At 39.7% G+C, this 23,630-nt stretch overlaps 1 protein-coding gene across 6 annotated transcripts in view; it reads right to left on the reverse strand.

Annotated features, from left to right (window-relative positions):
• Positions 1–1,931: 1,931 nt before the first annotated feature.
• LOC117425646 (ephrin type-B receptor 2) overlaps positions 1,932–23,630 on the reverse strand; it is a 124,837-nt gene continuing 103,138 nt past the window's right edge. For 2 of the 6 annotated variants that reach the window (XM_058993323.1, XM_058993327.1), the window contains 11 exons: positions 20,042–20,166; positions 19,704–19,866; positions 17,611–17,719; positions 16,948–17,012; positions 15,725–15,847; positions 14,928–15,175; positions 13,265–13,480; positions 12,712–12,861; positions 11,199–11,392; positions 9,120–9,275; positions 1,932–8,756 (listed from right to left, as the gene is read on the reverse strand). In XM_058993323.1, the coding sequence (XP_058849306.1) occupies positions 8,648–8,756; positions 9,120–9,275; positions 11,199–11,392; positions 12,712–12,861; positions 13,265–13,480; positions 14,928–15,175; positions 15,725–15,847; positions 16,948–17,012; positions 17,611–17,719; positions 19,704–19,866; positions 20,042–20,166 (1,658 nt within the window). In that variant the 3' untranslated portion in view covers positions 1,932–8,647. Of the gene's footprint in view, positions 8,757–9,119; positions 9,276–11,198; positions 11,393–12,711; positions 12,862–13,264; positions 13,481–14,927; positions 15,176–15,724; positions 15,848–16,947; positions 17,016–17,610; positions 17,720–19,703; positions 19,867–20,041; positions 20,167–23,630 lie in introns of all 6 variants that reach the window. The other 4 variants (XM_058993322.1, XM_058993326.1, XM_058993325.1 and 1 more) reach the window with 3 other exon arrangements.

A 23,630-nucleotide genomic window follows, 5' to 3' on the forward strand; every position in this document is an offset into this window, starting at 1 on the left:
CAAATAAACATAAAAACACAGAACAAAGTGTTACTGCAATGCTGTACATATGCCTGTGCTGAGGTCCAAAACAGCACTATAAAATGTATTTCAATGTACAGTCTATTATACTGTACATGCACAACACATTTTTAATAAATAACAACATAAGAAAGCAGTGAACATACAGATTGCAGTGTCCAATATGCTACACTTTGCTACCATACTTTATATTTAAAACATTATAATCCTTCCTTACTCATCTTACTTATAATACTTATCTTAGGCTTTTATTTCCAAAAGTAGGGCAGACTGTTAACTGTGAGTGATCTTAAGCACAGTGTGATAATAACAGGCATTCTCAGGAGCTTGTCCTCACAATGGGTAATATTAACAGGAGTGTTATTATGCAGTTTTAACTACACTCACACACACACATAAAAAAAAAAAAACGTTTATCGTTTCATTTCGAAAATGGCCTAACAATTTGGGGGCTTTTTGTGGGGTCAACCACCCTGTCTGAAATATTTTAAAATTTGGTACAAAAGATGATACCTCCAGCTGGGCAGCCCCACACCCCCGACCTCCACAGACAGGATCTGCGACCTCAAGTCCTCAGGTTCCCACTGAGCCAACAGTCACTTCCATTAGAATCTTAAGAGAGGTCTGAATTGAGAGAGGGAGGGGGCCCAGCCTTTCTGAACGCCTCATGTTGAACTTGTGACCTCTCCCTTAAGTAAGACACGAACAGCACGCTAGGGTCACGGCAGGGTCACGACTCCTTCACACATCTGCTTGTCTCAGGGGCACGGGGTCTTATTGGGGAGTCTTGAGCGGAAAACTGAGTGTCACAAGCACTCAAAAATCAGATCTAGCAGGAAGCTACACGGAACAATAACTGAACCATTGTTCTAACGAGGAGTGAATAAACTCACTCTGACTGACAGATAGACTTCTAGCCTTTCATATCCTACAGGAGAACTTGTCGCAATCCCCATGACACATAATGCCACACAATAGGGCAGCAGTGTGGAATAGTGGTTAGGGCTCTGGACTCTTGACTAGAGGGTCGTGGGTTCAATCCCAGGTGGGGGACACTGCTGCTGTACCCTTGAGCAAGGTACTTTACCTAGATTGCTCCAGTAAAAACCCAACTGTATAAATGGGTAATTGTTAGGGTTACCATATGGCTCCAGATTAACCGGACGCTTTGAGACAGACCGGGATTTCAAAATTCCCCCTAAACTGAAAGTAATTCTCGTATAAATTCACGTATAAATGAGCTCCACCTTTGCTGAGATTAATCCTGCTGGAATTGCTTGGGGGCAGCAAACAAGTTACATTGATCAGCTGCTTCTGATCAGATCTTAATGAACGAATAGCTAATCTATCGATAGAGCAACGAGATGATGATGCTTTGATTGTATTTGCAGAATAATATGGGTGATTGAATTTTAACAAACAGAAAAAAATAGGGACTGGCTGCAATTCATTCTTAGTATAATACAATTATTTGACGCGCATGCGGGTATTTAAGCACCATTCTTAATTGTAGCTAAGGATGGTTCATTTACACCTTCATTTATTTCAATTTAGGGGCAAGTTTGAAATCCTGTTCTCTCACAGCGTCTGGTTAATCTGGAGCCACATGGTATCCGAGGGCGTCTGCTAAGAAATAAATAATAATAATAAAAGAGGTGGATTATCAAACGGCAGACAAAATGGCAGTCGACAGGCTGCAGTCCCATTCATTCTACAGGATCTCATTATAGAAGTTCTGTGACTTTCAAATATTACAGCGGTTAGAGGCCACAGTGATTTCACTTGGGATTCTTTATATTGCTAGATAGATAGATAGATAGAGATAGAGACAGATAGATAGATAGATAGATAGATAGATAGATAGATAGATAGATAGATAGATAGCTATGACTTAGGATGCACAAACGAAGTTGACAGATCTCATTTTTTTTATTGAGGAGAATCAAGTTGGGCTGTCCATTTTAGAAAATAAACCGATAACAATATTACAAATAATTAAATTGTTACATCATTCACAGGGTTACAGTCAATGTACATTTATACAGAGTACAGGACGTCCTGTTTCAGTCACAGTGGTCTGGGCCGGCAGTGCTGTGTGGGAATTGGGAGTGGGGATGGGGGCTGTAGAGTCGAATTGCTGAGAGATTCAGGAAGCAAGTTTACCAGCAGGCCAGCAGGTGGGGCTGTCTCTATGCCCATACTTAACTTTTTATTTTCAGTTTTCACTTTCAAAAATTATAATTCAGGTTTAACTCATTTTCACCCACAACTGGAACAACAGAGAATCTACATTTATATCCAAAATAATCCATGATGTTTGAGAAGTGTAAGTAGACACATTGGAAATGTAGAATTAAATAAGAAATGGGTTCCAATGCTATGCAGAGGTTTAAAACATGTGCCCAATATTAACCAGTTATTAAGCAAAACAACTGATTAAAAACAAAAGTGATAAAAAGTTAGATAAAAAAAAACAAAATAAAGGGCCTTACCTTTAATCGAGAGTCACACCCTAAAATGCTTTTCAAGAACACCATACAGTATATACTCTGTCTATACATTTTACATTATAGATGTAAAGTTATCTTTTGGAGACCAGGTCCATTTGCAATTTATGGAGTTCTAAAATGTCAGACTGGAGTACAGTAGAACCCCAGAGTTATGAACACCAAAGTAACGAATTGACCAGTCTGCCGAACACCCCACTTTCAACCGGAAGTACTCAATCACTCAACCATGATTGCAATGCAACCACATAGGCGCTCCTATAAGTGGCATGCTGGTCACAGAGAAGGCAAAATTACTGTACCAACAAATGTATCCAGAAAGGCAGATTTCAAAGCAAGTACAGTCAATTCTACTAGGAACATTTTAGTTAAAGACTTTAGAACCATAACAATATGAGTATTGTATTACTGTGCTGTATCCTTGTATTATTTTTCAGATTGAGGGTGTAGATAGCAGGTTGTCCACATTTCATAAAACCACTGAAAATTCAGTTTTCATAGTGACGGACATTTCACACTTACGAACAACCTCCATTCCCAAGGTGTTGGTAACTCTGAGGTTCTGCTGTACTTTCTTACTTTGTACCCGAGCAGGTGGATGTTGGGAAGACGGACAACTTTGTTTTCTTTTTTAATAGCCAACAGCAGCAGCAATGAGCCTCAAGCACAGGCACAGCTATGGCATGTCCCTCATTGTACTTTCACACTGCAGAGTAGTGTTCATTTAATCAAAAAGCTATGAGGAAAACGTAATCACATTTCAGAAAATAGATTTTGTATTTACTAGAAGACATCAAACATAGTGTAATTCAAATCTGTTTCCTTTATAAGTACCCCTTTCACTCCCTCGTAGTCGTCTTCCTTTGAAATATCTCTGAAGGTCCAACACTATCCCCCCACGCCTCCATTCTTGTCTGCAGGTATTAGGATCCTCCAGTGCTGGCTATGTTCAGCTGAAACATTGTCCCTCCGTTTGCAATGGGGCCGGCAAAGTAAAAGTGTGGAGAAGAGGGTTGCACCTTCAGATTCTTTTGAAAGGTAGTTCAAACTTGGACTACACAATTATAGGAGCACTGGAAGAGTTAATGAAGTTAAATAAAGGGTATAAAACTTAAACTACCAAACGTGTGGGACTGTTCGAATGGGTATGAATATACCGCTCTAAGAGACCCTAGACTGCACAGTACTACACCAGTCAGCATTTGAATTAAAGCCACTTGCTTGTTCAGAGAAATTGCCTCAATTATGTGGCTCAAAGGCAGACACTTATGTAAACCTGGGATCACTATTGTATCTATGTACATACTGCTGGAATGATGCAATGCAAAAGTGATGCTGCATTTTTAATATGCTCTCTGTAGTTCACAAGGATCTAAAATACATCTTTGTATTGCATATGATATCCAGGTAAACCAGAGACTGTGTGTTTGTTTTGTTATTTCTATATACTCTGTTCCTCCTAATCATAAGGGAAAACTATAAGAGACTATACTGCCTTCATCAGTTTAATTGAAAACCTTGAATGGTTTCTTTACACTAACAAATATGTACATCATAAACCCTGTTACAGTTATATGAAGGAAATACTCAACAAAACTCACAACGCATGTGAAGGCATTCACTGAAATGTTTGTCCACGTGAATTATTGTTTAACCTTGATTCTTCATAGACAGTAGCTGTAAAATTTGGATTTTTGCATATTTTCTTAACCATGGAAAAATCTAGATTTTTTTTTTATAGTACCGAAATCACAAACACAGTTACTGTTTGCTGTATTTACAGAAATTAAAATAATAAAAATCTGTTTATTCGTACCATGTATATAACCAGCTTGGCTGGGTAGAAAATTAAATAACAAAGCAACTGAAGTATAAAATGACAACCCTTCTTGGGGTTGAGAATTGGAACACAGGCTTTCTAGTTCCCTACCAGATACCCAGTTGGTATGTAAAACATTTGCACAGGTTTGCAGCAATTATATTCATTTAAGAGTGTAAAATACACCTTTTAAAGGTAATTTAAATTGTTCTATTCTTAACCAGCTTGTCAACCAGGAATGCAATCTGTTGAACCAGCATGAACCAGCAAACTAGCCAAATTACCAGCAACCCTGACCAGGATAAACCAGTAGCAGTCATTGTCAACAAGGAAGCAAACCCCTTTCCCAACTGTACCATGAAACCAGTCTGGCAAACTCAACCTTAACTGATTCCAGTATCAAACTGGGGCTTCCTACTGCTGTGCATTATATACCCTGTGCATTATATAACCGAACGTACACAAATGTCAAAAATCACTTTTATGTTTGTTTAATGCCTTTTTTTTTTTTTTTTAAAGATCTTCACCTACCTCCAATATTTCCATTCAATTTGAGGATTAAAAGCATCCTTAGCAGTGAATACTAATTAGGTTGCTAGCTGTATCTGAAGGTCAAGTTGTAGAAACCAACTAGGACTGACAAGAGTCCCATTTCAAACAGGTCCACTGCCGATGGAAATTAATGGGGCAGATTTCAGATCACTTTCAGCTCCCAGTGGCAAACGGAATGGTGGCATAATAGATTTAATGAATTTAATATTTATTTAATGAGTAGAAACATGACCAGCTTTTCTCTGGGTCTTTATTAGACTGCTGTCTTGAGGCTAGCTCATGTAGGTGAGATGGTGCTCAGTTTGATAAACAACATTATACCTTATAGAGGCATTTTGTTGGAGATGATTTCGAGGGGAATCATGAGATTAAAACCGAGTAAGGGGTGGACTTTTTGGGGTTACAAGGTCCTTTGATTTTCACTAAAAAGATTTAAGAATTCATTGATTTTGTTTTTGCAGCACAAAAAATAACTAGGCTGCAAAACCCTAAGTGCAAACTAGCCCCATTCTCCCTTAGACCTAGAAAGCTGGACGGACAGGCGGACGGACAGGAATGGGGACGGACATGGTTGGTGGTGGAGATCTGGAAGATCCTTGTGCCTGAGCAGTAATGGGTATCCATAGACGAAATAGAAACCTACTTCAATTTGATGAGCATAACTTTTAAGCTGCCTATAAATAAACTGACAAGAGACCTTGATTTTAGAATGGGAAGCATTAGGGATAGATTTCCCACAAATCTAGGCTGGGCCTTGGAAAAGCAGAAAGATCCCTACCATTGGAAGCACAAGTAGATCCCTTAAGACTTGATGCTGCTTCTGAAGCCCTATGATCCAGCCCATTCACTCTTGCTTGTAACTACTGATGACCATGTGTCATGCTTTGTGATCTCCTTTAAACTGGTAATCATCCTTCCTCTTTCATACAGATAATAGCTGCCCAACTCTAGGATGTGCAAGGAAACAGGACTTCCAGATATGCCATACAGATTTAGGTAAAGCCATAAACTGGCTTGAGGCTGCAGCTGCTCCAGTCCCATCACTGCCAGCAGGGGGGCGCTATTGGGCAGTTGGGTTTGAGAAAACCTTTGTACAGAAGATCAAACTATGAAGTAAAGTAGTAATAATAACAGACCACCCCCAATTAAAGTCAAAACTCCCAAATTAGACCGCATTATCAAATAAAACACAGTGCCAATAGGTACTCCTTTTTCCATGTTATGTATGTGTACTTATTTTGTGTGTGTAATATTTCCATCTATTTAGTTATAGTAACATTTGCAACAATGTTGTTGTTCCCAGTCAGTTTGTGCCAGCATGAAGCCAATTGTCAAAATGTGTGTCTCCATTTCACAATTTACCAGTACAGTGTTCGTATTACCTACACCAACTGGAAAGAGTCTGCTAACGAACAGCCCATAGGAAAAATACATATGAACATACATAAGATTTTACAAGAACATATGCATATATCCTTTCATTTCTAGCAGTTTTAACAGATATGAGCGTTTAATAAATTATATTCAACATTAATGATTTAATTTCTTTTTTAATCGCATCTCATTTTGGAAAAATGAATGCCTTCAAATCCAACAGCAGAATGACGCCATTAAGCAGATGCAGAACTTGATCTAAGGAACATAACTCTCAGAATTCAGCTGTTTAACTTAGTTTTTAACTTACTTTCTTTTTCATACTTGTTATATAAACATAATTATCATATATAAATCTTCCTAGGGTTTTTATTATTATTATTATTTTGCACATGAAAGAAATTGTATTATTTCCTAAATAAACCTATTTGAACATAACAAACATGGCTAGTTGACTCCTATGAAATTATAAGAATTCACCGCAGCCAAACACTTGCAGGGTATGATTTTATGAATTGACATACACTGTGAATATATATGTTCCTACGTAATGCCTTAATGTTGTCATGTTTTTTTTTTTTCTATGGGACTGCATTCCTGTGCTGGAGATGACAGAAATCTTGAACCTCCCCCTGCATAGCTCTCTACGTTGAAGCACCCCGACTATCTTAAATTAATACACCCCTCCACCCTCCTGTAAGGAAAGGTGCGTAAAACATCTGTGCTCCCTAGAACTTATTCATATAATAATAATTACAGCATATAAATTTATTCTACCATCAATTCTGCAAAGTCTGCCCAACCTGAAAAAAAAAAAAAATCTCTACTCTAGTCCAGTCAAAATTACATTACTGTCATTATATGTGGTATTAAAAATCCTAAATACTTCAATATAAAAACATCTCTTTTTTAATAAAAAAAAACAGGTAAAGTTACCTCAAAAACAAATAATAATCAGAAAAAAAACACATCAACACAGTGTTCTGTAAAGTGTCTTGAAGCTCCCAGTGAAATCACTCCTAACTCAGCATGCTCACAAACTCTAGCTCCCTGGCTGAAGGAGCGGCCATTTTGTGTAGGTCACATTAGGCCAAGTACCAGAACAGCAAGGTACAAAATAAGGGAATCATTTCTATATAGAGTGAAGACCAAAAATGTGCACTCAGGGTCCCTCTCCCAAAACATTTTTCTTTATATAAGTCTTTGTGGAGAATGATGGCATAAGCATTACTGAATCTGTATGATGTAAACTAAAACTATCAACAACAATAATGAAGAGTAGTCTACCCCTGCTTGCCCCCCCTCCCCCAAAGAAGAAGCAAACAAAACACTTTTATCTCTTTCAAATTAGTTCATCCATTTCAGAATCTGACAAAACTGGGGTCTGGCAAGGTTGCCGGGACTCAAGCGATGACACCACAACATGATGAGTGCATTTGATATGTACAGAAGGATGACATCATCGGTGGTGCATAGGGAAGTTCCATTTGGCAGGCTGTGATGTACTTCGAAAAATACAAAAAAAAACACAGTTCCAATTGAAAAAGATTAAATGATGCAAATAGAGAAACAAAAAAGAAACATCACAGTATCCACACAGGCAAAGAGACTATTTTAATACGAGGAAAATAAAAAAAGTCCTCGTTTCTTTTTTTCTTCTTTTTTTTAAAGTATCTTAACACTTTTTTGTGTTTCAACTGGCAATTTCTTCCAACAAGAAATGCGAGAGATCCATTTGATGGATTGAAGCCTCCACAGACCGTTTTCCATTGATACCAGGAATGCTTGAGCACTTCCAAAAATCAGTTCCAAACTGGCTCAGCAGCGGGCTCAATCTCCTTCAGTTGCCATTTTCAGAAGTAGGAAACGTTGTCTTCATCGCATTGCTTTTAAGACTAAACAATGTTTGGAGAAACAGGATGTGGGGGCATCTCAACTCCCATTTTCATCTTCAAAGCCCTTTTAAAGGGAAGCATTTTCTCAGTTTTATTTATTTCTATATATATATAATCTCTATATATATATTTCCTTATGTTTCTCATTATTATTATTATTTTTTTTTTCTTTAAAAATCCAAAACAACAACAAAAAAAAAACTCAATCTGCGGAAGTTCATAGTAAAAGACTCAGCTTTTGTCTTCCTGGAGCTCTGTGCTGGTAGTCAAGGAAAATCGGGTTCTGTTGTGTCTCAGATGAGGGAGGGATGGGGATAGGGGAGAGAGAGAGAGAGAGAGAGAGAGAGAGAGAGAGAGAGAGAGAGAGAGAGAGAGAGAGAGAGAGAGAGAGAGAGAGGAAGACCGAGAGAGAGGTCTCCCAGGAAGACCGAGCTCAGGGTTCGGTTCTCCTTTCCAGCGTCTGGTTCTCCTTTCCAGCGTCAAACCTCAACCGACTGGATTTGGTTCATCTGAGCTCGCATCATCTGCACGCTGTTTAAGATCTTCTTCTGATGGCCTGCGAGCGTCACCCCCACTCGCATAATATCGCTGTGGAAAACCAGCGAACAGAAACACAGATAAGCCAACTCTGAAGTGCAGTGTACTCCAAAAAGTCCTTTAAAAATAACTTAGGTATTTATAGAGGATATACCTTTCACTGACTACATTTCAAAAAGTCTAGTCATAGTGATGGTTTTTAAGTTGCCAATTTGATCTGCTATATTTTTATTTGAAAAAGTAATTATGAAATGGAAACTATGAAGTTGTAAAATGCTTTTGTTTTGTTTAAATACCTTCAAACACTCAAACTCATTCATTTAAGTAGACAAATGGTTCAGCTAATGCCATCCTCGGTTTTTCTTAAAATAAGCATTTCCCTAGATACAGGTATTATAAAAGACTGGCACTTACTCCATGGTCATTTGTGACACCACGTCGAAGCTGGTGAACTCAGCGCTGGTGAAGTTCTGTTTGTACTGGCCCATCTTGATGGCATCCAGCCACTCATCCACGGTGTTGAAGCTGGAGAAATCTGGGACGCTGCGGTCCAGCAGAGGGAGATGGACCCTGCACAGCAAACAACACAGACGTCAGCCCAGCAGGGCTCAGAACAATAACCACGTACATCCCTATGTGCCAAAGTGAACCAACCCCAGGGTTGCCAGCTGGTCTCCATAATTTACAGACACTAAGGCAGGTCAGGTTTTTTAACTCGCCTCTCTAACCACAAATGAATTGATGTTAAATCAACAAGTGGGTGTGAATTGCGTGAGTGGCTTCAATAAATGTGTTCAGTTGTTTAATTGCGGTGGCAATTCTATCCGGAGAGCATCATAACATGTATTAAAATCATATTGCTTGAAATGTTATATGGTAAACAATATGTATCAAAAGAGTGCAATTCCGTCGTTATAGAGGATTATGCACTCACCCTCACTCTTTCTTGTTTAACCTTGGGGTGAAGTTTATATTAATGTAATGCTTATTCTGCTTTGCACTGTCCCGCCCCAATCAGACAGATACAGCAAATCAGCAAGCTGTTATCAAAAGATATTTGACTGAAATACTGAATGTACTCTATGAAGGAAACAAATAAGACGATGGCCCTGAAAGCTTGTTACCTATAGTGTGATCTACATGGATAGAATGTTAAATCACTTGTAATTTGAACAACTGTCTATGTAAATTATGATCAAATGCAATCACTTCCAAAGATGCGTAGCCTTAGTTAACAAACCAAAAATCACACATATGCAGGTCATCACTCTCAGATCTCCAGTACTACATTGCATTTTCTGATAATTGATGTTTCAATAGCTTAACATTATTGTGATGTGGGATCATATTGGACTTCTTTGAGGAATGTTTTTTTTAAAGCCATTTTTGATTAATGAAATTCAGTTTGAACCCTTTTCAACTGTTCAAAAACAGCCCTTCAAAACCATTCCTTAGAACAATCCTTTTGGTGAACAGGACCCATTGCTTTGCTGTTTCCAACTATTTAGAAATGTGTTACGCAGGAATGAGCCTGTGTACGTTATCTTTAGGTAGATTTGACCATCGGGGTTTGAGTGCTTGTCTGCCTCTCAGTTCAGCTGCAGACAGCTTCTCATCCTCACCAGCAGGCATCCAGTAGACTTGCACTGTGACTGAAGAATGGCAGGGCCTGGGATGCCAATAGCCCGCTGAGATCCACTGTTTAACACTTATGAGAGCTGGCTGGCTGACGAGACCTCTTTGAAAGTTAGCTATTCCTGCTATTATCATATTTTTTCTGTTTTTGAGAGTTGTATCACTGTATATCTTACCAACATCTTACACTATTGGCAAATAACAGTTTAAAAAGTATTGGGTCATTCATATTGTCACCGTTTCAATATTAAAGAAGGTACAAACTTTAAATTTGACTTTTAAAATAAACTAAAAAGACTCGTACAGGCTATTATAGACCTTGGTTTTTATAAAGTCCACTTTTAAAAATGTCAGTGACGGCAGTACTGTATTCAGATCAGCATTTGTAAACCCCACCATCTGCTAATGAGGCAAGAAGATTTTGGGCAGATTTTTTCTTATTTGATATTCACCCTATTTCTAACATTTACTTGTATAGCATAATGGTAAAAAACACATTGTTTTGGTGCCGCATAGCAACTTCCTACCCAATCATTTTCTATATTGAATTAGTATTCTACTGTATTCTCTATAATTCTCTGTACTGAATTCTCTCAGGTCAGTATCGAGTTCTCCGTACTATATTGTACTGAATGCGCTCTTGATACGCTACAGGGCTGGCTCTCAGACCCCCAGTAAAGTACATCGTTATCTATACAGTAGTGTATTGAATAAGCTGGCTCTCAGATCCCCAGTACTAAGTTCACTCTACTGTACTCAATTTTCTGGCTCGCAGTTCTCCAATACTGCACTTGGTTTCCTAGACGGTACTGTATTGAATGTTCTGTCTCTCAGATCCGCAGTGTCCCATGCTCTTACCCTGAGGAGAGAGGGGTCATGGCCTTGAGGCTGTTGGGGTTGCGGATCATCTTGTCCAGTGTGTTGACGATCTGGCCGAACTTGGGCCGGTTGTTTCGATCCTTCTGCCAGCAGTCCAGCATGAGCTGGTGCAGGGCGCTAGGGCAGTCCATGGGGGGGGGCAGCCTGTAGTCCTGCTCGATTGCATTGATCACCTGCAGGGCAGACAGAGAGGCAGAGTTACTGCAGCGCAGGCACTACAGGCATGGTTTGTCCAAGGTTATTGATGGTGAGTAGTCTTGTGTTGCACGTGTACGAAATAATTGGTCATGATTTTTCAACATTGATATGCTGAATTGAGTATAACATTGAGACTATTCCAAACATTATTACACTAAGTACTACAGCAGAACATCAAAGTTACACTCAGGAACTGTCTACCAGCACACCACTATAAACCAGAAACGGGGCTCCTGGCTGCTGTAAATGTCAGGCTGTGTATTTTACCAGTTAAAGCTTTAAAGATGTAGAGCTTTTATCAAGAGGGGACATGTAATAACCTTTGTATAAGTCTATTTTCTAGGAATTTTTAGGAGGTTCTCAAAAATGGAGGGGGTGCCTTATACACTGGTGCGACTTATACACTATTTTTTACGGTACATTAAATCATTGAAAAAAATACACGTTTCAGAGTTCCAAGCATTATGAACATCCTCCATTTCCCATGTTTTTGTAACCTTGGGGTTCTGCTGTATAATATATTAAATGCATACAGTGTATGGAAAAAAGGAGACAACAAAATCTGCTGTGGGTTTTATTTTGCACTAGCACCCCCATTCTGAGATATTTTCTTAGAACTGTTCAGAGGTCTTTAGTATTGAAAGAGTTAAACACTCAATAAGAATATAAACTTAAAAAAAAAGAAACCTTGGTAATAAGATACAATTAGGATCTGCTGTGGTGTCGAGCCTAGCTCTCTGATTCCAGATAAAGAGAAATCTTAAACTGACAGGTTATTCAATATTTATAGTGCCCCTTGCCTGATTTAAATGTTATTTTTAATTGGATGGGAGGTACATGGTCGACAGGGTAATGAAAAGGTTAACTTTTAATTGAGAGTCCAGAGACTATGAATACTAGGAGATGAGGCGTTTGAGAGCAGACCCCTTCTTCCAAACCCCCATAGAGATTGAGTTATAGTTAGCATGGCAAGACCTCTGGCTGCATATTCTTAACCTTTTCACTAGGCACCTTCATGAATAAATTCCAATGGTAAGGAAACTCAAATAATAAATTGGTTCTGATTTTAAAAATGTGTTTATGTATGTTCTTTGGATCTTAAAGGGGAATTAACCAAGGCTTACAGAAAATGTGTTGCTCATTATTTTAAATTCAATTCCAGAATTTGTTTTCACTGATAATTCACACTCTAGAGTCACTTCCTGTGCAGAAAGTATTAAGAGGACACAAGTATACACACAGCGACGCACACAAACAAGCACACAGAGTCATGCCTCAGGGCAGAAATACATACATCCTGATTGGTCATGTCCCAGTATGGCCTCTCCCCATAGGACATCACTTCCCACATGACAATGCCGTAGCTCCAGACGTCACTGGCTGAGGTGAACTTCCTGTACTGGATGGCTTCAGGGGCGGTCCATCGGATGGGGATCTTACCGCCCTACACGCAAGAGAGAAACAGCGTTTCATACATTCAGATAAACTGGGCTTCTGCTTTATAGCACAGAGCAGATGGGGTAAAGAGGGTTGAAAGGTCACAATGTCACATGATTTGTTTGGGTTGGGAAATCAAGGTGCAGCCTTAATCAGCAGGTGAGAATTGATCTAAAAGCAATAGAAAAGTATTTACAAGTCATATTCCACATCATATAGCACTCATATTAAAAATATGATTATGATATTATTGATCAATCAATTGATTGTTCACAGCATCATGATTAAACCTTTATATATATATAAATATTTATATATATATATATATATATATATATATATATATATATATATATATATATATATATATATATATATTTCAATGTAAGGTTTAGGGGTTAGACTTTTACCAGGGCGCTAGTGTAGGTGGGGTCGGAGGTATCATCTTCCAGGAAGCGTGACAGTCCGAAGTCGGACACCTTGCACACCAGGTTGCTGTTGACCAGGATGTTGCGGGCGGCCAGGTCACGGTGCACGTAGTTCATGTCCGAGAGGTACTTCATTCCAGCCGCGATGCCGCGCAGCATTCCCACTAGCTGAATCACTGTAAATTGACCGTCATTTTGCTGCAACACATCGAGAACAATTCTGGTGAGACTTAAGCCTGGATAGCACTGGAGTAAGCATTGATGCTGCAGAGTCTGACAATCATTTTCAATTGTACAGTACAATAAAACTCCTTGGTGTCTGCTTATTAGGGCGTTATGCCTTCATCGGTGTTACAACATACTTAATCAGTACATTACACAGCCAAAACGCTGGTCTTATTAAGATTAATCGGCTATATGGTATATCTGGTATTAATCAGGCTCTGTTCATTAAGCCCCAAAGAAAAATTGTTGAGCTGTCCAAATATTTTCTTGACCAACTGTTCCTTTGAGAGTGTGGATATGCTGCGTGTTCACATCAGGCACAGCTGGCAGTGTCAATGCAGCTGTGAGAGCAGCTGTATAAAACCAGGCCCTGCGTGCATTTGACAGAGCGGGCTATAAATTAAAAAAAAACCTGGAGAAGAGATGAGATGCATTTAACTTCAGCAGTCCTGAGGCAGAGTCACCTACTTGAGTGACTCTTTCTTGGTGCGACCACAAAGGTGCCAAGTGTTTTGCATCCATGTTTACAACGTTTCTTTTACGCCATCCTTTGATCTGTTTGATTCATTTTCAAATTCAACTGAAAATTGTGTCTCAGTCAAGAAAAACGGTAAAAGAAACCACAATCCATAGCAATCCATTTTCCTATTTTTAAGACAATTACTGCATAATAATAGGCACATGAAATCTCACGGTACCGGGCACCCATGCTTTCTTACTCTTCTCTTGTCCCCTCCCTGTTTTCTCGCTCTCTTTTGTCTTTTTGTTTAGGTTTATACCGATCAATCTCCCTTTCACTGCATGTCTTCTTTCCTCAGCTTAGGAGCACAGCAGGTTCTTTAATTGTTTGTTTTTTTTGGAAAATAAAGCAACTTGCATGGAAAATTGCAGTTGCTGGGAGCTTAGCTGCCTCCTGTCGTTTCTGTGGAAGATGGACCTCCTAAGGATTTTAGAAAGTCTATATAGTGGCACAGTAGTTAAAAAGCAGGGGTTTGTGACAACCAGAGAGGTATAAACTGCCATAGCAATCTGAAGACCAGTGTGTGTTTGTGTGATGTGCATTGCATCCCAAGTGTCCAGCAAATGACAGTTGTGTATATACCTTTTAGGAGCATACTTTAATATGTACTTGAATTTGGTTTAGGAAAACAGGTTTGAGATTACAGCCCAATGTGAGTTCAAAATAAAATTAAAACTAGGTTACAGTCAGTGTACAGTAGGCCACTACAATCACTTTGTAGGTATTTTAAAAAGGATTAGAAGTTGTAACCAACAAGCCTTTAATGCAAATCTGAAATACATGACAATAAGCTGACATACTAAGGTAACATTAGGTCATCCAAAATGAGTGCTAATCAGGGTCTGTGAAACCAGCCGTCAGCTGTGTATGTGTGTGATTGAGCGATTGTCTCTCTCTTACCCTCAGAAATGAGTCCAGGGAGCCGTTCTCCATGAACTCTGTGATAATCATGACTGGACTGCTCTTGGTGACCACCCCCTCCAGGTGGATGACGTTGGGATGATCAAACTGGCCCATGATGCTGGCCTCGCTCAGGAAGTCCCGCCTCTGTTTCTCTGTGTAGCCCGACTTGAGGGTCTTGATGGCTACGAAGATCTCCCGCTTCCCTGGCAGCTTGAGGTGGCCACTGCATACCTCTCCGAACTCACCTGGAAGGGGACGGACAGGTAAGTGCCTTAAAGGAGCTTCAAAATCCCTTTCCCTTTCTCCTGTTAGCACCAGACCTTAACTTAAGTTGAACATCTTTTGGTTCTTTCTTGTTTTTATAATAATTCGATATATGCAGATATTTCTATGCTGTGATGTAGGTCAATTGCACAGGTCAATTGTAGGTCTACTTTGTGTACGTGAATAGGGACCAAATGCGTTAGTTTCATTTTTTTGTACCTGGAAACATGTTTGTTCAGAATTTTAGAACCTAAAGATTTTCATTGCAATTACATGGTAGCTCACGGTTATTATTATTATTATTATTATTATTATTATTATTATTATTATTATTATTAATTTATTTGGCAGATGCCTTTATCCAAGGCGACAAAGTAGTAGTCTTTATAAATCATATTTATTTATTTAATGGTTTTATTTATCTGGTTTAGCAATATGCAATTGTTAAAACAAATGCATAAAATACATGATTTGGATAAAGGCATCATGTATGCATGTAAATATGGAGACACCTCAGCGGCCACAGTTACCTGCTCCAATGACCTGCTCGATCTTCACGCTGGAGATGTCGATTTCCTTGGCAAACTCCCTCACCGCCTCGTTGGGATCCTCATATGTAAACGGATCAATATAGATCTTCATTCCTGGAGTCACTTGGAAAGAAAGGAAAACATAAAGGGGTCTATTCAATTATTCTAAAACGGCGGTGGGTCTAAATACCGCCGTTGTTTAATTCATTAAAATGTGACCTTCCCATACAACCTTCTGGTGGTTAGAGCTGAGCCACTTGCTGGCAGTGTGGCCTAGTTGTTGGAGCTGAGGGACTTGGAGACAGTGTGGGCTAGTGGTTAGAGCTGAGGGGCTAGGAAGAGGGCTGGCATAGTGGTTAGAGCTGAGGGGCTAGGAAGAGGGCTGGCATAGTGGTTAGAGCTGAGGGGCTGAAGTGCATTGTGGTCTAGTGGGGTTTAATGGTATCATATTAATTGAAATAAGACAGATTGAATTGACACTCAACTAGCCAGGCATCTCTAAAGCTTATTTCTCGGTTCCAGAGCCCTAACTCGTTTGCCTACCGGCTCACTCAGAATGTCTGCCATATTATAGTATGGGAGGCGACTGAGATTATATCAGTAGCTGTAATGGCCCCTGTCCAGCTGGGTTCACCTTCACTGCCCTCCCATAAATCTGAGTTTCATAAATACAGCATTTACAGCAATCTGATACTATTGATTAAACCATGTCAAAACTGTCTAAATTGATAAGCCGGGGGGAACCAAAATAAGTCTCTGTAGAAATGTGTCACAGCATCAAATTTCTCCAGGCGAGAAGGAAGAAACGTGCTGTCCTCACGCTGAGTGAATAGGAAAAGACGGGGAGCTTGGCCTCCAGCTGCAGTATATTACTGCCAGGTTCAGCTTCACACTTAAAGACAGATGGCCAGGCGGCCAGACAGCCAGAGAAAGATGGAGACAGACAGGCAGACGTACAGACAGACAGATACCTGCCTCTCTGCCCCTCTGCCAGAGACAGGCAGAGAGGCAGGTAGGCAAACAAAGACAGATAAACAGGCACGTAGGCAGGCATAATGAGAGAGAGACAGGGAAGCAGGCAGGCAGGTAGGTAGACAGGCATACAGAGACAGACAGACATGCAGGCAAACAGACAGAAAGGCGAGTAGGCAGACAGATGCAAAGGCAAGCAAGCAGACTTGCAAAGATGGAGACAGGCAGACAGAGGAATTTACGGTACTCACTGTGGCCGCTGGTGTAGTGCTGCAGTTTGTCAGTGTACTCCGAGTCTGTTCTCTCGAAGCCCCTCCTCCTGGGCGCAAACACAAAGAGCTATAAAATTCCACCAGATTGGTAAACAAGCAACAAGAAACCCTGATAAGAGGAACACATTCCCACACATACTGAGCCCCTTCTCTTGGGTGCACATACAAACTATTACAGCATATTACTGCCAACGTGCTAAAATCTTAACAGGGGCTGGCACATGGAGACTGATTGCTACTCAGAAATGTGGCTTAACTGGCTGTGGAGGCCTAGCATACTAACAGGCCTGGGACCACAGTGCTCTCTCCCAGCAATTATACTGAGCTAAAAACCAGGCAGGCTGGTCACAAAACCTGAGGTAAAGGCTGTAAGGCCAAAACACTTCCTTTACATTATAGAACTAGCTATATTATGTGTGAATGAAATATATATCAATATATCTTTTTGAAGACTTTTCTAAATATTTTCAATCAAATTGAATGTGATTTGTGTTTCCCTGAGCAAACCGATTATGGCTGACCCTCACGTTATTTGTATAGCTTATCATCACTAAACGATACGTATTAACAAGAACAGCCAGAGTTTTCACAGCTGGCTTGACGCGTAGGGCTTGCTGTGGAGGGTGTTACAGAATGACTCACCGGTTGCAGACGATGACGATGACCACCACTGCGATGAGAAAGACGATGCCGGCGGCCGCAGAGCCAATGATGAGAGGAAGCTTCTCCTGCAGGCTGGTCTTATACTCCTCTGAAAATAAGCACACAGCGCCATGTTATATTGCAGCAGCTCTCAACTCAGTCCCACACTTCTGGAAGTCTACAGAATTGGGAACAGGGTCAGTCCAGGCCTGAGGTAAGCTCTTTTTTCCTAGCAGACCTGTGAGGGGAATCTCTCATGGTTCCTGCCTGCCTGCACTATGAAGTACTGCAATAACATTTCACAAACACTCAATTCACAAAAGAGACAGTTTTGAAAAAAACTGAATCTCATGTTTTTACAATTTTAAATAAATGTTATTACTTTATAAGCTCAACATCAGCCCATTAGGTTTTTTTTCCAGGGAAATCTTATATAGCGTCTGTTAATTACCATTTAGTTAGCAAAGCTTGAAAATATAAATTAGCAGGAGCATTCCCTACTGGGCTTACAGGGTGATAGGGTACTGGTGTCTTTAATATGAAGATGTAGAAAAATTGAACATAACAACTGGACTATAGTCTTGTATTTATGTGACATACTTTACTTTGAAAAGGACATCCATTTTATCATCTGCTTGGAAGTGACATAAAGGTCAACTAAGGGCAGTTTCAATAAGTATGATATTCTTTGACATGCTAGTTTTATTATTAAACACACATCCTTCATTCCTAGTTAATATTTGTAGACTGCTATTCAGTATTTTTTTTTTTTTTATCTCCTCAATAACAAGTATGGCAAGTCAGAAAGAGCATTAAGCGATATTCTGATTAACCTTCTCTCACAAACTCAAACGTTCCCATAGATATCAATTCAAGCTACTACTTTGTTGCTTTGGATAAAGGTGTCTGCTAAGTAAACAAATAATAATAATAATATCAAACAGATAATCACTTCCTCCCAGATGTCAGTCCATATCCTGTTGCAAGAGTTAATGAACTGAGAGTCAAGCAGTGTAGCCCAATTGAGTTTGAAAAAGGGTAACGCTAAAAAACTCAGTTCCACAGACCCATAGCAAACTCCCATATTACGCTGTCATCAATGAAGTTTTGACTGTGTTTTGAGATCAAAACACTACAAGCAAAAATAAAAAGAAATTGCACCTAGTATGTCTTCTTCAATTACTGCACTATACTTAAAGGTATATTTTTTACTAGAAATTATAAATTTGATTCAATTTTTAACAGTTTCAAAATGCTGGAGATGATGATATTTTTGAAATGGTCGTTTTTAAAGGGACGTCAAAGTATGATTTCTGTGATTATTATCTATGTTTACCGGAGCATTTATACTTAAAACTGCAGAAAGATTGTGCTTCACTGATTAGTATTAAATTACACAAGTTGAAAACTGCAAGTTAGGCAGAATGGCCAGATTTTCCCACCCTAACGTCGGTCTGTTCATGTAAGTGCTAAGGAGAGCAGTGGTAGCAGCCTGTGATTATTAGGTCATTGATAATCAGGAGCAGGCAGGGATCTCTCAGGGCTGATGGAAGGTTCTGCCTGCCTTTTCAAACCCGAGGACGCAGAGCATATGGGCCGTGCGTGAGCTCGCTCATTTTTGGCAGGCAGAAGGAAATGATTTTTCTCCTTGCCTAGGCAGCAGGCAGGGGAACAGCGATACAGAGCAAGCAGTTATTGCCCTGGAGGACACGGTTAGTGCGCACCATTTGAAGGATATATTTAATGCCTTTGAAGGCCACAGCTCCGGAGAGTACAGGTCAGGTTTGTGAATCAGCCTTGGCCAACTCGGGTGTTTGATAGCTGAGCAACACAATAGGAACAGATGCCGGATTTATGTAAGAAACTCAGTTACAGAGTGGGAGTAGATCTGAGACCAAGCGGTATATTTAGAACATTTTAAGTGAGTTCATCCTTGATATTCATTTTTTCTACTTATATCTTAACTTGTTATAATCACTAAATAATCCTGACAATGATCAGGCAAGTTATGAACCTGAGCTGCATAGTAATCAGTTGTTTAGATCGTATTCTACTAATTGAATCCATCTCCAGCTGCCCCCATATCTCCTCACCTTCAGTCATGGTCTGGAAGTACATCTTTCCGCTGTAGCGCCCGAAGCCTGCCACTGTGCGTGCTCGGACCTGGAACACATAGATAGTGCCGGGCTTGAGCCCTCGGATGACCACAGTGTTGGTCTGACTCTTGATCGCCGACGAGTTGTACTCACTCTGCTCCTGTGGGACACAGAGAGGACCGTTACTGACAGGTGAAGAGACAGCCCAGAGAGAAGAACAAACTAAAGCATGCATAAATTCACCAGCAATTGAAGGGGCACAGTAAGCCATTATATTCACTCACCGCAGCAATTCCCCACTACAGCTGAGCAGCACTGATGGGCAACGGGCTTACCTTCTCATAGTACTGAAGCTCGTAATCCAGGATGACTCCATTTGGCTGGTCGGGCTGAGACCACGAGAGAGTGATGCTGTCCACTGAGCGACTGACCTGGTGCATGATGGACACTGCCGAGGGGGCTGGAGAGGGAAGGGGTTATAGAGACAGAAAGAGTTAAGGAGGGTGAAGAGGGTGATGATAGCATATACCGGTACATGAAAGGGGTGAAGAAAATATACAGCCATAATAAATAAAAGGAGTAGGGGGAAGGGTAGACGAAGAGGAGGAAGGATGGAAGACAGAGGTAGGGGAGAGAGAGGAAAGTACAAAAGCTATTTTGTAATTTATGTTCAAAACAGCAATACTGTGGTAATTGGTTAATTAATCTTTCTGTACACTTATACATTACAAACATCTAAAATGTTGACTGCCCTTAAACTCCCTTGTTTTCAGAATCGACAGCAGTGCGACGAGAAGGCAACAGTTCTGGGCTATGGAGCAATGGTAGCACCTGGGTAGCTACTGTAGAATAGAATGCTATTTCATATTTTGACCTACCAACACTATCCATAAAACCTGCTGGAAATCTATTGATACATGGTCCATAGGAGTACCAGACAGAAAGTGTGCTGCCATATCAGGAACACTAGAATAAGTGTTCCAGATCCACTGCTAGTAAGAGTACCAATCAATGACAAATGTTGAAGTTGAAGTTGAAAAGACCAGACAAATGTGACTGGTTTGTATACAAGAAACTGATTGGCAGTCAGTATGACACCTCGCGATTCTTGGTTAGTTTTGAGGGCATTAGAGGCATACTTCAGAAGTCTGTTTTTAATGACTACAACAATTTAAAAAATTTAATTTAAATTCTGTTTTTATGAATAAAACAGTTTGATATTCATTAAACTGTTCTAGACTGGTGTTGGCATCTTCAACAAACGAACAGTTTCATGAATATTTATTTTATTCATGAAACAGACTCATTATCGCAATTTAAACCGTGGTGAAAATGGCCCTTTAATGAATGTATACTTTCAACAAAAACTAAAATACTTAATCACTAAGTAGCTTAGTAAGTTTGCATAAATCCCTTTAAATTCAATTGCCTTTACTTTCCAGAGAAACTGACAAGACTGCAGTAATAAACCGTCCTGAAGAAGCTGTTTTGCTTGTTATTAAGAAGTTTCAAGGGAGAAGACCATTCACAAACAGACTGCATTTGCCACTGACACTATACAGTATTGAGGAGAAAAAAAACACAGGGAAAGCGACATGGAAGACAGCTAACACTGAATTGAGAGGCAGTGACTGTTCTATACTCATTTATTCTTCAGCATGCACAACGTGTATGGGGTTAAACTGTAAGGAACACTTTTTATTAAACCCTTTTTAACCACAGTACAGTTAAATCTGTTTGCACTGCCACTGGAACCACGTGGTCAACGGCTATTATCAGCCAGAAAACCGCATAACAGTGTCTTTCATCAATACCAGTAAGGGGCACTTTGAATACGCAGTCTTAAAGAGCAATGTGCAGGGTCTGAAATAGCAGTTATCTTTGCTAATGTCGTCACCTTCTTGTGCTTATTCACTTTGTATAATTTTCAGTTTTATTTATCACACCCTCGTGACTTTTTTCAAGCACCCCCCCATGTCTTCTCTCTCAGTTCAGCAGGTACATCAGATTGTAACCATTCATCTCCACCTCTCTCAGAAGACTTCTGAATTTTAAAGTAATTGTAGCTAACAAAACAGTCCCATAACATTTCTCAACCATGCAAATCGGTTTATTTTAAGTCTCAAATCTGCAGTTTTGAAAGAAGCCAATGCTATAGCAAACATGTATTTTTAGACTGTCTTGTACTCCCTGGGTCATTTCACATGGAAAGTGAAATTGTCCCCACTCCTTCACTGGCTTCTTTCCTTAGTCAATAACCAATCCGCTGCTTCCCCTATTGACTGACATGCTTTCAGCCAGTAACATGCTTTTACTCAGAAGACACTGCTGAGGTGAACTGACCTAGGAAACACAAGTACAGTACAAACAGATAATTCAAGAATAAGGCAAGACATAGAAACAGTGAGCTTCCTTTTACCTAAAGTGGCACCAGAAATCAGATTTGAAAATTCAAATTCAAATACATGTGTAGTGTTTTGGAATTATTTTGGTATCTACAATTACTTTAACCAGGCAGTGATGACTGAAACAAAAAAGGATAAGCAAAGCGATTAACAAGAAGAACATCTTAGTTAACTGCGATATTTCAGAGCTTACAAGCTTGCTCTTCAAACTCACACCTGTTCAGTTTCTTTGGTGAATGTTTAGTTCAGGATTCACTGCACTACCAACAAGTTTGTCAGTGGAACTTTTGGTGTAAAACTCACTCGATAATTTGTTAAGATTCCCCTCAGAGTATTTTTCCATGTCTCTAACGGCAGTTGTCATGCCTGTAGAAATTCCAGAAATACTGTTAATGACGTCACTACTTACAGACAGTTAGCAGGGGAAGCAGGGGTGTGCTACAGTCTAATTTCTATATTATAACATACGTGATATGTGCTTCAACAAGTTCCAATTCATTTCAGAGCTGCAAGTCAAGGGTTTAATAAAAACAGATGTCCACAGTGTAATTATACACCACACTCCAGATTTTTAGAAAAGAGATTTCCCCTCTTCTAAATAGCCAAGACTTCCCACTAGTGCCAGGGCACCCGAAATGTGTCCGTCTACCAATTGTTCTTCAAAAAATGTTTTTCTGCAGTGGTCACTGGTGTACGGCACCATTAAGAAAAAAGAAAAGTATAACAAAGAGAAGGAAAGAGAGCAAGAAAAATAATCATGATTGTCTTGATATTTTCATTCACATATCCTAATCAGCATATTGTTTTTGCAGGAAAGGGCTCCCAGTGGCTGGTAGGTGTGGTTTGCACATGATGAGTTGATGATCTTGGCTGGGTTCCCAAAGGGTGTGCTGCATGGGTTCAGCGCTCCGACTGGGTTAGGTAGGAAAAACTAATGGTAGTTCACTTCATTGCGCTCCAGGATCCAGGGTTCAGGAGCTTGGTAACATCCGCTTAGGTTCGGCAGGGGTGACCAGAGGTGATTTGCTTGACAGCAGTGACAGAGGTCATTCATTGATCTTTAGTGGGTTAGAACTATGAAACGACTTTCAAATTGGGCATTTCAAATTTGGTTGACAAACAAGGTCAAATATTAGAAAAAAACTAAATCAAATAATTATTTGCAAGTGCTCGGAGTTGCAGAGATTTTATGATACTGCAATTACCTTGCAATCAAAGAGAAATATTTTTTGGGGATACGCTTTCCTGTGGAAATATGTTAGGAAATATCAAAACAATCTGTGAAAAAAAAAAACAATAATACATTGATATGTACAGCATAAGAGACAGGAGCAGTACGCAATGCAACACTTACCCTTAACAAAAACAAATGGTTTTCAAACCAAGTCATAAACAGACGACTCAAAAAAAAAAATGAGTTCATTATAAAAATTGTGTTCTCCCATAACTTCACTCAATCATAAATTCTGAGGGTAGACAAATGTTGCAGCTAATATGTTTATCAGCATAACACCAATGA

The sequence above is a fragment of the Acipenser ruthenus genome, chromosome 20, assembly GCF_902713425.1.
Source record: "Acipenser ruthenus chromosome 20, fAciRut3.2 maternal haplotype, whole genome shotgun sequence".
Lineage (NCBI taxonomy): Eukaryota > Metazoa > Chordata > Actinopteri > Acipenseriformes > Acipenseridae > Acipenser > Acipenser ruthenus.